This window comes from Calypte anna, chromosome 7, assembly GCF_003957555.1.
Source record: "Calypte anna isolate BGI_N300 chromosome 7, bCalAnn1_v1.p, whole genome shotgun sequence".
Lineage (NCBI taxonomy): Eukaryota > Metazoa > Chordata > Aves > Apodiformes > Trochilidae > Calypte > Calypte anna.
In genome coordinates, this window is record NC_044253.1 from 651243 (window position 1) to 664795 (window position 13553).

The following is a 13553-nucleotide window of genomic DNA, read 5'->3' on the forward strand; positions in this document are numbered from 1 at the left end:
GGTGACACCAGACATTCCTCCAGCATTATGCTTCCCACCTTCAAGTCTCTGTGCAGTGCCTGATGGCAGAGAATGATGCCATGATGTCCTGAGAAAAAACACCCTTTCCTCCAGTTTTGGTACCCATGGATGGGGTTCCTGATACCCAGTCCTGAGCAACCCCACGCTGTTGTCAGGCTCCAATAATGAGAAACTTCTCAGAGGAAAAATACTTTCTGTGTGTCAAGCACCTTTCCTGGCCCCAGTGCTGAGCAGAGCCAGCCCCAAGGGGGCCCAGAGGCACTTTTGGGGTTCCTCATTGACCTCTCTGTGCACAAGGATTTTTGGAACATGTTGTCCATCTGGAGATGGGGCTGGCAACATCTTCCAGTGCATGGGCTGCTGCAGGAGGCTGTGCTGGAAACCCCTCCTGACAACTTCTGTGAGTTCCTGGTTTTCTGCAGTCAAACAGGGCAGTGTCTGGCAGGGAGTGTTTCTGGGGACTGTATGAGGGGTAAGAACCCCAGATATGTTGAGAAAAATCCCCCCAAACCAAGAATGGATTTCACTTAAAACAGCAAAAAGGATTTCGCTTCAAGAAAGCAGGAAATTAAACCAGATTTCAGTGTGTTTTGTCAGTTAATTACCAAAACAGGGCAAAACAATGTGCAATTATGCTATTTTAGAGTTGTTGTGACATTTCTGGGGGGTTTCCAGAGCTGACAGAACATTCTGGAGCCCATCCCTGAGACAATTCCCAAACCAGCCAGGCGATGGCCAGCCCAGAGCCTGGCCACCTCTGCTGTCACCCCATCCAGACACTGGCCTTTGGGACACTCCAGGTTGTCTTTGCCATCTGGATTTCTCATGCCATGCTAATGGGGGCTTCTTGAGGGGGGAAACAGGAGCTGCAGAGGGAAAGGGCCCCTTTGGATGAGCATCGTGGTGCTCACTAACCAGTCGGATGCCTCCTGTGTCCCATCCACCAGCCAGAGCTTCTGGCAACGACCTCAGAGGGAAAACACAACACAAAGGCAGCAGACAGCAAGAGGGTTGGAAGTCCTGGCTTGAGGTGCTGGTGCTTTTTGAATATGGATGTCTTGCTGTTACCCTGGGAGCAGCCCCCTGGGACTCCTGCCAAGAGCCAGCCCTTCCTGGGAAGCAGCTGGTTTGGTCAGGGCTGGGACACAGTGGCCAGTGACACCAGCCCAGGGAGGTGACCTGCTGAGTTAAGAGTGTCTGATCCATGTGTGTCTCTGCAGCCTGCACACAGGAATTCCGGGGGCAAAAAAAAAGTGTAATTCCATTCATATATCCTACCAGAAGCAAAATGATTGGGAGGGCTGGGATGGTGCAGCTCTGCTTTCCTGCTGTCCCTTCCCTGACCTGCTCACAAGGTGGTGGTGGGAGGCTGCTAATGCTTCCCAGCATCTCCCCAGTGCCATTTCTGGGGATAATCTTGGGGTTGTTTTGCCACTATTCCAAGCTGCCTGGCATCCTTGTCAGATAACAGGAATTCAGAAATGGATATCAAACGCAAAGCTGTGGCAGTCTCTGCAGCGTAGTTACTACTTTGGGCCTTTTTCAAACCTTTTAGTAAAAGACTGCCAAGTGAGAAACGCAACCGGCATCCGTGCCACAGCCGGGATGCGTGGGGGGTGTAAGGATGGAGCCGTGTGCTTTATGTAAGAAAACTTTACAAGGGACCGAAAATAGTCCTTTTTCTGGAACCAGCTCCATGCTGCGGACGCTCGACTGACATCAAACCATGACGTGCTGGTCCCACCGCAGGGGTGAGGAGCTGCAGACCTGGACCTGGGTGGTCCCTGGTGGCACCGTGACCCAGAGGGCGGATTGAGGTTGGGCTCTTGGCAGAAACTCTTTGGTGTGAGGGTGCTGAGCCCCAGGTTGCCCCCAGAAGCTGTGGCTGCCCCATCCCTGGCAGTGTTGAAGGTTGGATGGGGCTTGGAGCACCCTGGGCTGTGGGAGGGGTCCCTGACCATGGCAGGGGTGGCACTGGGGGGGCTTTAAGGTCCCTCCAACCCAAACGGTTCCGTGCCCCTGTGGCTGTGCTTGGGGTGGGCTGCAGGCGGGGGGCAGCACCGGGAAACCCAAACCAGACCAAAACCATAAAACCCTAAACAAGGAAAACCCCGCCCGCAAGGTCCCCCGCAGCCCCGGGGGAGGGGCGGGGGCCCCGCGGGGCGATCCGGGAGCCCTTCGCAAATTGCCGGGGCCGCCCCCCACCCCCGGCCCCTTCCCTCCCCAGACCCCCCCGGTGCTGACGTCACGGCCGCCGTGCTGACGTCTGCTGACGCGTTTGGCGGCGGCGGCAGCTGCGAGGGGGCGCGGCGGCCCCCGGACCCCGGATCCGGGCTGGGGCGAGGGGCGAGGGGCTCCGGACGCTGCGGGGACCACGCTCCGCACCGCTCCGCACCGCACCGGCGGCGGAGGAGGCAGGTAGCGGGAGGGGGGCGAGGGGGGGTCCCGCAGCCGGGTTGGGGTTCGGAATGGTGCGCGGTGCCGCCAGCGGTTCGGGCACAGCTGGATGGATGGGGAGGGCGGCTGTGGATAAGGGCAGGGTACGCGGGGGTGGGCAGGGGGTGTCGGGGGGCAGCAGGAGCCGTGTGGCCCCTTCAGCCTGGCTGCGGGGCTCCGGGATCCCGGGACAAGAGGAGCGGGGACGGGCGGGGACGGGCGGCCGAAGCGGGGAGGGGTCAGCGCTCCTTGCCCGGGGGTGTCCCGCGGGTGGACGTGGCCGAACCGAGCCCCACTTCCAAGGCCACGAATATCTCTTGGCATTCTGGGGCCTTGGCAGCCGTCGGAGCAGGCGGGCGCTGCCGTGCCCTCCTTGGTGCTGGTTTGCCGGTTGTGACAGAGGGAAAACAGAGCTTTAGAGCCTTCCGCGGAACAGCCACCCGGCAGCCAGCAGAGACGCTGAAATAAACATCACCGTGATAAATACCTCCTGTCGTCTGGTAGTGCCAACAGCACCAAGTGGACCAAGAGCAGGGGAGAAGGGAGAATGATGCTGGATGTCTTAGGATGGATGTCTTTGGGATGGCTTAGGAAAATGTGAGGGGGATGACAAAGTGCTTGTAAGCTGCTCTGTTCAGGGCTGAGTCTGCCCATGAGCCCCCCGTGCTCAGAGGGCTCCAACTCCCCCCCGGGGCTCTGCTGTGGTCACTGCTGCTGGCTGGAAGCCTCCAGGGGAGCACAGTGCCTGCTCTCCCACTTGTTGCCCCGGGGCTGGAGCCCTCAGCATGCCCTGGAGGGCAGGCCCACTGCTCTGTAGCCCATTCTGGGTGGTGCTGAGGCCAGGCCCAGTGTATGGGGACTTTACAGCTCACGTTCAGAAGTGCTGAAGTTAAACTGGACACAAAGATGCTGTGGTTCTCCTTCTCTCCAGACACCACTGGTTTCGGATCCCTGGGTGGTAACACCAGCATGTCTCGGGGTGAACGTGTGTTCACCATACAGGAACACGTACAAGTGTTCCTTCTGCCTTCTGTGTCCCTCCAGCATGGGGAAAGGGATTTGGTCACGGCTGTTCTGCTGATGAATGTCCAACTGCCAGGCACCGGTTCCTCTGCTTCTCAGTCTCAGACAAACACTGCAACTTTCCTGCAGGCCTCGGGGACTTGCTGCGCTCACAGACAGGAATGAGGAAAATTTCTGTGCTTTAATATTGAAGGTGAAGTACCTGAAGCAGGCCCAGATGCAGACAGTCCCAAAAGATGAAGATGGCCCGTGGGGTCTGCTGCTGTGCCTCCTCCTGTGGACGCTGTCCCAGTGACCTCCTCATCGAGGGATGGGGCCTTTCAGGAAGACAGTTTATTTCTTTGTGGAGTATGTTTGGAGTCAGTCCTCATAAATGGGCAGTTCAGGGTTAAAAATGCTCATGATTCACCTTTGCAGCTTTTCAGCACGGCTAGAGGGGGTGGGTGGGGGTGACAGCCCTCTCTGTGGAGGTGTGGGTGCTCCTGTCCTTCTCAGAGGAAGCAGCAGAGAGGGTGCTGTGGATGATGAAGTTGTGCCCTGGCCTCCCTGTTCCTGTGACACCAGGGCCACCAGTGTCACACTGCCACCAGCTGCACTGGGGGGGTGTCTGACTGGGGGGGCTGCTGCAGTCCCACCAAAATGGGGACCTTGTTGAGGGGGCCCTCAGACCCATCAGTGCCACCCTGGTCCTTTGGGTTTGGTGCTGATTCCTGGTTCTGTCTCCTTCAATTCCCCAGCTTCAAGTTTTTAAGCATTTTGAAGGGCACTCAGTTGGGGCTGGTACAGAGCTCCCCACACACACTTTTGGGGTTGCCTTTCAGGGAGCCTAGGGCAGAACCATGGGGCAAGGGGCACTTTGTCATCTGCTCTTTGGGGGAAGAAAAGCAATGGTTGTTTTTAATGAAATGTGTTCCTGAGCTCCAGCAGTGAGACACCAAAATACAGCATTTCTCCACATGTATAAAATTGTGTTTGCACTTATTTAATTTAGAGTTATTTTTTAAAGGCATATAGCCTTGAATGTTTGTTCTCTTTTTTTTTTCCTTTTTTTTTTTTTTCACATCATTACTCTGATATCGCTTGATTAGCTCCCTCCCCAGTCATGATTGGTAATTAAAATAGGCATTAAAATTAGTCACTTAGCAATTTTGCTGTTCAATTGGCAATTAAATTACTTAATTGCAATTAAAGTCCTAATTTTAATTGGCAAAATGATAGATGTAGATTTAAGATAATATGTATAAATACTTTAATAAGTGTCTATATAAGGATTACTTAATTACCCAACTTCAAGTTTATGCTGTTAACTTTAGAACTTTTAAGTGAGTAATGAAATTTATATTACATCTATTCTAAGGATATGGTAATTAGGTGTGTTACTTATCACTATAAGGGCCTTGGCAGCAAGTTTCTTATGTGAGGCTAAAACTATAGCCTGGATGAAGTATTGTGGCAGGGCTGATGCTGGTGCTCAGGTGGCAGCTCAGTGTCTGGGGCTGCAGGAGCTGAGGGAGGTGCAGGATGGCTGAGCAGGACAGGAGGAAGCCAGAGCAGCCCATCGAGACGTGACAACGATGTTTAAATACCCCTGGTGGGTCAGAGGCCTCTGTCAGCGTTCTCTCATTTCTTTCCTCATCTCACGCTGGATACGTGTCAGTAGTAACTCTGTAGGAGAGAGGGAGTAAAACCACACGGTGGTAATGGTCCTTGGGAGGCGACCGGGACAGAAGGTGGGAATTGGTTCCTGTGGGGTGCCTGGAGTTTTACAGTGCGAGCTGAAAGGGGAAAAGCCTTTTCCAAGTGGGAATGGTGTCTGACTTGGAGCAGGAGAAAAGTTCGGGGAAGGAATGTTCGCAGCTTCACACAAACCATTCGTGTTTCCGTGTTTCATGCGGGTTTTCTGTCAAGCGCGGATCTTGTGGGGAAGATGTTGACTTTAGGTTCAGGTTGCAGCTGTTGGGGTGTGTGTGTAAACGCTCATGCTCTTGCTCGGCACAAAACGGGTCCTGGAGAGTTGGAGGCAGCGGCTGCTCCCAGCCCGGACCCTCTCTTGCATTCTCCAGACACCCAACTTCCCCGGGAGCCCCGGGGAGCAGCCCCGAGGTGCCACCCCCAAAACCTCCTCCTCACTTTTCCTTTTCTCTCTATTTTGCAGGCTGGGCTGCAGCAGGGTCCGGGTCTGGGGGCCGCGTCCAGAGCCGCTTCCCGGACCCCGCTATGGATGAGGCCGAGTTTCCCCCTCCCTCTGCAGCCTCCTGACACCAGCCGGACCCCCGTGGTCCCTTCGCAGCCGCTGGAGCTGCCAGCCCCGCCTTCCCGACGGGGCTTTGATAAGCGCAGCGCACTTGGTCACAGAACCCCGGACCGCTTTGGACTGGAAGGGACACACCAAGGATCACCTCGTTCCAACCCCGCACCAGACCAGCCCTGCTTTGCCTTCTCCCCATCCCGCGCTTCACCGCAGCCACGCAAATCAGAGAGGTTGTGCGCCCGCATGCATTGCTGGATGGGGAGGGATAAATAAAAATTAAACCCACGGAAATGCTGCGTGGAGGCTGGAAACGGGAGGATGGAACTGGGGGGATGCAGACGGGCGCGTTGTAAAGCGCGGACGCGTTAAATAAAAGGCAGCGCGGATGTACGGCTCTTGTCTTTGCCCAGAGAAAGGTCTTTCCTCCCCCCTCTAAAACTGTGTGTGTGTGGGGGGGTGGGTGGGTGTGTGGGGGTTCGGGGGGGGGTTTGCCGCGCCCTGTCCGCCGCCCCGGGAGCTCCCGTCGGGGCGCGCGCTATTTTTGGCGCGCCGGGCGGTTGCGTCAATGGTGACGCAGTGTGTGTGTGTGTGTGTGTGTGTGTGTGTGTGTGTGTGTGAGGGGGGGTACAGGGTGTGTGTGTTGGGTGTGTGTGTGTGGGGGGGGGGTTTGGCACGCGCCGTCACGCCCCACTCTCCCTTTCCCTTCGTGTGACGCCACCGCCCCCTATGCAGATGACGCCACGCCCCCGCGCGCCCGTTTTTGGGGACGGGGTGGGTGTGCGTGTGTGAGATAAAGAGAGAGGGGCAGCGTGGGCGGCCGCCCCGTCGGGTGTGTGGGTGTGTGTGTGGGTGTGTGGGTGCCCGTGGGTGCCCGTGGTGTCCGGGTGGGCACCTGGGGGCGTGTCCCGCCCCGTGACGTCACCCTCGGAAATTTACCAAAGGCAGCGCGCGGGCAGGGGGCGGGGCCGATCCGCCCTCCCCCCGTCCGGTGGTTGGTTGCGGTGCGGGTGACGCGCGGTGACGCGGGGGGGCTCGGTGTGCACGTTGGCGGCGGCGGAGGGACCCACATAAACAAAGGCACATTGCGGGCACGGACACTCCGGCCGCAGAGCCTGCCCGCCGACACGCCGCCCACCCGCTCCCCGACACAGCCCCGACGTGTCGCCGTCCCCACCGCGACGTGTCCCCGACCCGTCCCGTGTCCCGGCACTTGGATGCATGCGCAGGTCCCGGCTCTCCGGTGAGTGCCCACGCGTGCGGACCCCGCCGCCCACCGCCACCCCGCCGCGGGATCGCACGCGCGAGGCTCCGGGGGGGGGTGAGAGGGGGCGTGGGTGGATGGGTGTGGGGGAGTGGAATGTCGCGTCCCACCCGCCTGTCGCGACCGTCGCGACCGCCGAGCCCTCCTGAGAAGCGGCACGGCGCGGCGCGACCGGCGCTTTGCCGGCTCCGGGGGAACCCGGAGGGTGCGGCGGGGGTCCCGCTTTCCCGGGACGGGCCTCCCGTGGACGCGCGTCACCCGGGATGAGCCGTCGGGCTTGGGGACAACGGGGCTGGCTGTCACCGGGCTGCCGCTCCTCCCGGTTTGGCTGTCACCCGGGCTGGGGACAGCCGGGCTGGCTGTCACTTGGGCGGCGGCTTGGCGGTCCCGCGGGATGCGGGGACCCCTGGAGGGCATAGCCCCGCGCCCGGCGCTCCTCGGAGATGCGCATCTCGCCTTCCCAGGGAGGACGGAAAAACGAACCGTTCGGAACCCGGGGGATAAACCCGGCGGGCGGTGCGGGAGCCGAGAGACAGCCCGCCCGCGGAAACTTTTCTTTCCGATTCGAATAAAAGACAAACTAAACCTCGGGGGGCTCTGGGTGACCCGGCCCTGCCCCAGCACCGCTCCCGCACCCCACCGGGGCCCCCCAAAGTCCCCGCCGCGGGCAGGCTCTGCCGGGTCGGGGCTCGGTGGTCCCGGGTCAGCCTGGAGAGCAGGTGTGTGTGTGTGTATTGCAGGCAGCGCGCTGGGCAGGCTGGAGTCCGCCTCCTCCGGGTGCTAAAACCGCGGAAACTTTGCTCTCCGCCGAGCTCCGACGCTGTCCGCCTTCAGCTCCCCCGAAAACGCCTCTCGCTCGGCTGAAGGTTTGTTTGTTGCGCTTCGTTCCCGCGGCTCCGCGGGGCCGGGGCAGGGAGGAGGCTCAGCCCCGCAGCCCCCGTGTCCGGCCGGGGTGCGGAGCGGTGCGGGGCGGGCGGAGGGAGCGCGGTTGTGCGGGCCGAGTCTACATGACGGTGTTTCGTTTCCAGCCATGCCCTGTGTTCAGGCTCAGTATGGGTCCTCGCCTCAAGGAGCCAGCCCGGCCTCCCAGAGCTACAGTTACCACTCTTCGGGAGAATACAGCTCCGATTTCTTAACTCCGGAGTTTGTCAAGTTTAGCATGGACCTCACCAACACTGAAATCACTGCCACCACTTCTCTCCCCAGCTTCAGTACCTTTATGGACAACTACAACACAAGCTACGACGTGAAGCCACCTTGCTTGTACCAAATGCCCCTCTCCGGACAGCAGTCCTCCATTAAGGTGGAAGACATTCAGATGCACGGCTACCAGCAGCACAGCCACCTCCCCCCCCAGTCCGAGGAGATGATGTCCCACTCAGGCTCCGTCTACTACAAGCCCTCGTCGCCCCCGACCCCCTCCACGCCCGGCTTCCAGGTGCAGCACGGCCCCATGTGGGACGACCCCGGCTCCCTGCACAACTTCCACCCCAACTACGTGGCCACCACCCACATGATCGAGCAGCGCAAAACCCCCGTCTCCCGCCTCTCCCTCTTCTCCTTCAAGCAGTCGCCCCCCGGCACCCCCGTCTCCAGCTGCCAGATGCGCTTCGACGGGCCCCTCCACGTCCCCATGAACCCCGAGCCGGCCGGGGCCCACCACGCCGTGGACGGGCAGGCCTTCGCCGTCCCCAACCCCATCCGCAAGCAGCCCTCCATGGCCTTCCCGGGGCTGCAGCTGGGACACGCTCCGCAGCTGCTGGACAGCCAGGTGCCCTCGCCGCCCTCCCGGGGGTCCCCCTCCAACGAGGGGCTCTGCGCCGTCTGCGGGGACAACGCTGCCTGCCAGCACTACGGCGTCCGCACCTGCGAGGGCTGCAAGGGCTTCTTCAAGGTGAGCGGGCAGGGGGGGGGGACCCGGCGGGGCCGGGAGCTGCTGCTTTTTTCCCCTTCAGATGGAAATTGGTTAGGACAGAGAACCGTGTCTGAGCTAACCAAGTGGAACAGAATTCCCTGTGGTAAAATTAAGTGATCTCTTTATTTCGCCATCCTGATTGAATAATCTTATCATTTTAAATAGAGGAGGTCTCCGAGGAATGTAAATAATATGAATGCCCACGGATTTGTATTTACCGAGCGTCTCCTTCCCTTCCTCTTGGCATATAAAACACAGCTAGGAGCTGCGAGGTTAGCTCAGATGTTAACGCTATCAATTTTCTCCTGCTAAATGCCCTGGAAAACAAAAAACCACAAAAGGGAAAAAATAAAAGGGAAAAAAGGAAGGGAAAAGAAAAGGGGTGGGGGGAGAGGAAAAAAAAAAAGGAAAGAGAAACAATAAAAGGAAAAAAGAGAGGAAAAAAGGAAAGGAAAAAATGGAAAGGAAAAAATGGAAAAAAAAAAAGAAAGAAGGGGGAAGGCAGTGAGTAACGACGAGGGAAAAGAGAGGTGAAAAAAAAAAAGAAAAGAAAGAAGGGAAAAAAAAAAAAAAAGGGGGGGAAAGAAAGAGAAGGGGAGATGGGGACGGCGGGGCACGGGGTTCGCAGTCCTGCCGCTGACCGCCCCGTCCCGTCCCCGCAGCGCACGGTGCAGAAGAACGCCAAGTACGTCTGCCTGGCCAACAAAAACTGCCCGGTGGACAAGCGCCGCCGCAACCGCTGCCAGTACTGCCGCTTCCAGAAGTGCCTGGCTGTCGGCATGGTCAAGGAGGGTGAGTCGGCGGGGCTGCCCACCCTTCCCCCGGCCGCGCATCCCCCCTTCGGCCGCGCACCCTCGCATCCCTGTCCCAGCCGCGCATCCCTGTCCCAGCCGCGCATCCCTGTCCCCGCCGCGCCGGTCCCGTCCCGTTCCGTCCCGGGCTGGGCTGGGGCAGCGGCTGAGCCCCGTCTCTCTTGCAGTGGTGCGCACAGACAGCCTCAAAGGCCGGAGGGGTCGTTTGCCATCCAAACCGAAGAGCCCCCAGGAGCCCTCTCCCCCCTCTCCCCCGGTGAGTCTGATCAGTGCGCTGGTGAGAGCCCATGTCGACTCCAACCCGGCTATGACCAGCCTGGACTATTCCAGGGTAAGCTGGACCGAGCTCGCGTAGGGACCTACCTGCGCCCACTGCCCACCGCCCACCGCCCACCGCCCGCCCGGGGAGGGGGGGCAGCCGGCCCCGCTGCGCCGAGCTCCGGCGGCTGCGGGGGGGGCGAGCCGGCGGCACGCTGTCCTGTCCGTTCGTCCTCCCTCCCCGCAGGACCGTCCGTCCGTCCGTCCGTCCTGCCAGCCGGAGCCGTCTCCCCAGGGCCGGGGGGGGGGGCTGAGCCCCTCGGCGCTGGCTGCCCCGGGGGTCGGGCCGCCTAGAATCCGCCCTGCGCGTAGGGAGAGCGGCGACCTGGTAGCGCCTCTCCTAATTGAATTAATTGCCCCGGAACATCTAATTTCCTCACTGGTCAGAGAGAGGTTTAATTGTTATAAAAACCTGTCTCCCCCACTAGAAGCGGGGTTAGCAATTTCACGGGTTATATACTTTAGAGAACCTCATTAAGCGCTTTTTGAAATGAATTTCCAGTTCCAGGCTAACCCCGACTATCAGATGAGCGGAGATGACACTCAGCACATCCAGCAGTTCTATGATCTCCTGACCGGCTCCATGGAGATCATCCGAGGGTGGGCAGAAAAAATCCCCGGCTTCACTGATCTGCCCAAAACGGACCAGGACCTGCTCTTCGAATCCGCCTTCCTGGAGCTGTTCGTGCTGCGGCTGGCGTACAGGTGAGCAGCCAGGAGCTGAGGTGCTTGTGGGCGATTGTGAAATCGGATTCTTTCAAGGTCCGCTGATCTGCGTTTTATTAGCTCCTCGGTAATTAGGTGCCTCTTAAATCCTTCATTTATTGCTCCTCAAGTAATTAGTTGTTTAGCTTTTCTCCCCTCCATCTCCTCTCTCTCCTTCTCTCTCTTTTCTTCTTTCACTTTCCTTTTTTTTTAAATTTTTTTTTTTGCCTTTTCCATTCTCTCTTCTCTATTTTATTTTTATTGCTTGATTTCTTTCTCCTTCTCTCTTTTTCACCTTTTCTCTTCTCTCCCACCCCCCTCCCTATCTGATTCCTGGTTTTTTCTTTCTTACCCACTCATCTATCTGCTCATTTTGGGGTTGTCATATTCCTTCCAGGTCAAACCCAGTGGAGGGCAAGCTCATCTTCTGCAATGGGGTGGTCCTGCACCGGTTGCAGTGCGTCCGTGGCTTTGGGGAGTGGATTGACTCCATCGTGGAATTTTCCTCCAACTTGCAGAACATGAACATCGACATCTCTGCCTTCTCCTGCATCGCTGCCCTGGCCATGGTGACAGGTCAGTGTCCTTCCCCCTCCTGCCCTCCTTCCCCTCCCTGCCAGACCCCTAACCTCCTGCATCCTTTTCCTTCGCAGAGAGGCACGGGCTCAAAGAACCCAAGAGGGTGGAAGAACTTCAGAACAAGATTGTCAATTGTCTCAAAGACCATGTGACTTTTAATAACGGGGGGCTGAATCGCCCCAACTATTTGTCCAAACTCTTGGGGAAGCTCCCAGAACTCCGCACGCTTTGCACGCAGGGGCTGCAGCGCATTTTCTACCTGAAACTGGAAGATTTGGTGCCACCGCCAGCAATAATTGACAAACTTTTTCTGGACACTTTACCTTTTTAAGACTCTTCCCGTGCACTTCCACTGAACTGAAGGGAAACTTGGCCTGTCTGAAGGGGAATTGGCCTGGGCCCAGAGCAGCTCCTGGGGTGCAGCTTCCCTCCCACACAGTGTTGCAAACCTCCTGCAGGCAGAACGCCAAATGGGCATTTTGGCTCTGGGGCATCATGGATGCAGATCATGGACTACACAAATACCATGGTATAAACTTTTTATTATCAGCTTATAAATGAATTTATTATTAAGGACCTCTGGTTATAAAGATGCCGGATCTGGCAACGCTGGGTGTGCAGCTCAGACTCACACGGTGACAAACCAAGTGTTAAGGTGACCCTGTACACGCCTCACCCTCCTAAAGACTAAAGTTTTCTGCTGTAAAGGAAAGCTGTAATATATCCAACCCTAAATGTTGCGTGGGTGGCATGTCAGTAAAGAAGGCGAAGGCTTGTAAATTTATCAGATGCAGTTTGGCTTTTTAAAAAAAAAATATTCTGTGCCTATTTATGAAGAAATATGGAAAACAATTCTAAAAAAAAAAGAAATTAAAAGCTAAACGTGTTTGCAAAAAAAAAAAAAAAAAAAGAAAAGAAAAAAAAGAAAGAAAGAAAAAAAAGGGGAAAAAAAGAAAATAAAAAAGGAAAAAAAAAAAGGGGAAAAAAGAAGAATAAAGAGAAAGAAAAATAAATTTCTCGGTACCAGGAAAGCATGATGATTCTAGGGTGACAATGTTATAGGCACTTGCTATTTCAGTAATGTCTATATTCTATAAATAGTATTCCAGACACTATGTAGTCTGTTAGCTTTTATAAAGACTGGTAGTTATCTAAGCTTCAAACATTTTCTCAGTTGTATAATAGGTGGGCACAAGTATTACAAAACCTGAAACCCTCCCCACAGGGACACATAGTGTTTGTAAACACCGTCCGACATTCCTTGTTTGTAAGTGTTGTATGTACTGTTGATGTTGATTAAAAAAAGAAGTTTATATCTTGATTATTTTGTTGTCTAAAGCTAAACAAATCTTGCATGCAGCAGCTTCTGACTGTTTCCAGAGTGCTTATAATATACATAACTCCCTGGAAATTACTGAGCACTTTGAATTTTTTTGTTTGTTTGTTTGTTTTGTTCCATTTTTTAAATGTCTAAAATAGTTGGTTAATATATTATTTTGCGTTGGAGTAATATTTTTAATATTGCCACCTTCTGTAGTATTTTTCTTTGTATATTCCCAGTATGGCACACGATACGAGTCACTGCCTTCTTTTCTATGGTGTATGACAGTTAGAAACGCTGATGATGATTATGATGACGATTATTATTTTTTTTTTTTCTCTCCTGATAACTCTTTCTTTGAGAAAGACAATTTTAATGTTTACAACAATAAAACATGTAAACGAACGGAATTTCGTCTTCTTTCTGCCCAAGCGAGAAGCCCCGCCGGCAGCATCCATTGCAGGCAGAGGACAATGAGCCTCTGCCCGTGCGGGAATTCCCTGCCCGGCAGGATGGATGGATGGATGGATGGATGGGGCAGGTCCCTGGCAGGAGCCTGTGCGCCAGGACTCGCCGGGAGGAAGAGGAGGGAAACCCGAGCCTGGAAGGTTGGTCCTTGCCCAGATTTTTCCCGTGGCAGGTGTCGGCAGCATCCCAACGCTTCCATCCATCCCTCTTCCCGCGCAAGCATTGGCTTTGCCAAACTCATTGCTTTTTGTTTTTATTTTTGTTTTTTAGAGAATTTAAGTTCTAAAGCTTGTCCCGAGGCTCCGGAGAGGGAGGCTTGGGTTGGGGTTAACGGCGGAGCAAAGCGGGATGCTCGGTACCGAAAGCGGGTCGAGGGGATGCCTGCACCCGGGCTGGCTTTTCACTTCCTGCAGAATTTTCCCGGTTTCTTTTGAACACGACTT

At 56.0% G+C, this 13553-nt stretch overlaps 1 protein-coding gene and 1 long non-coding RNA gene across 3 annotated transcripts; both read left to right on the forward strand.

Moving 5' to 3' along the window:
* Positions 1-2349: 2349 nt before the first annotated feature.
* Positions 2350-6117, forward strand: LOC115598591. Its single transcript, XR_003987759.1, has 2 exons — positions 2350-2439; positions 5636-6117. It is a non-coding gene; the product is annotated as an uncharacterized LOC115598591 (long non-coding RNA).
* Positions 6118-6769: 652 nt separating this feature from the next.
* On the forward strand, positions 6770-12187 carry NR4A2 (nuclear receptor subfamily 4 group A member 2). Of its 2 annotated transcripts, none has more exons than XM_030454603.1 (8): positions 6770-6971; positions 7733-7858; positions 8021-8886; positions 9570-9699; positions 9887-10050; positions 10540-10742; positions 11140-11318; positions 11396-12187. In XM_030454603.1, the coding sequence occupies exons 3-8, from the start codon at positions 8023-8025 to the stop codon at positions 11650-11652; spliced, it is 1797 nt and encodes a 598-aa protein (XP_030310463.1). In that variant the 5' UTR covers positions 6770-6971; positions 7733-7858; positions 8021-8022; the 3' UTR covers positions 11653-12187. The 2 variants fall into 2 exon arrangements, with proteins under 2 accessions (XP_030310463.1, XP_030310464.1); XM_030454604.1 differs by having other exon boundaries at positions 6825-6971; positions 9887-9975.
* Positions 12188-13553: the final 1366 nt, after the last annotated feature.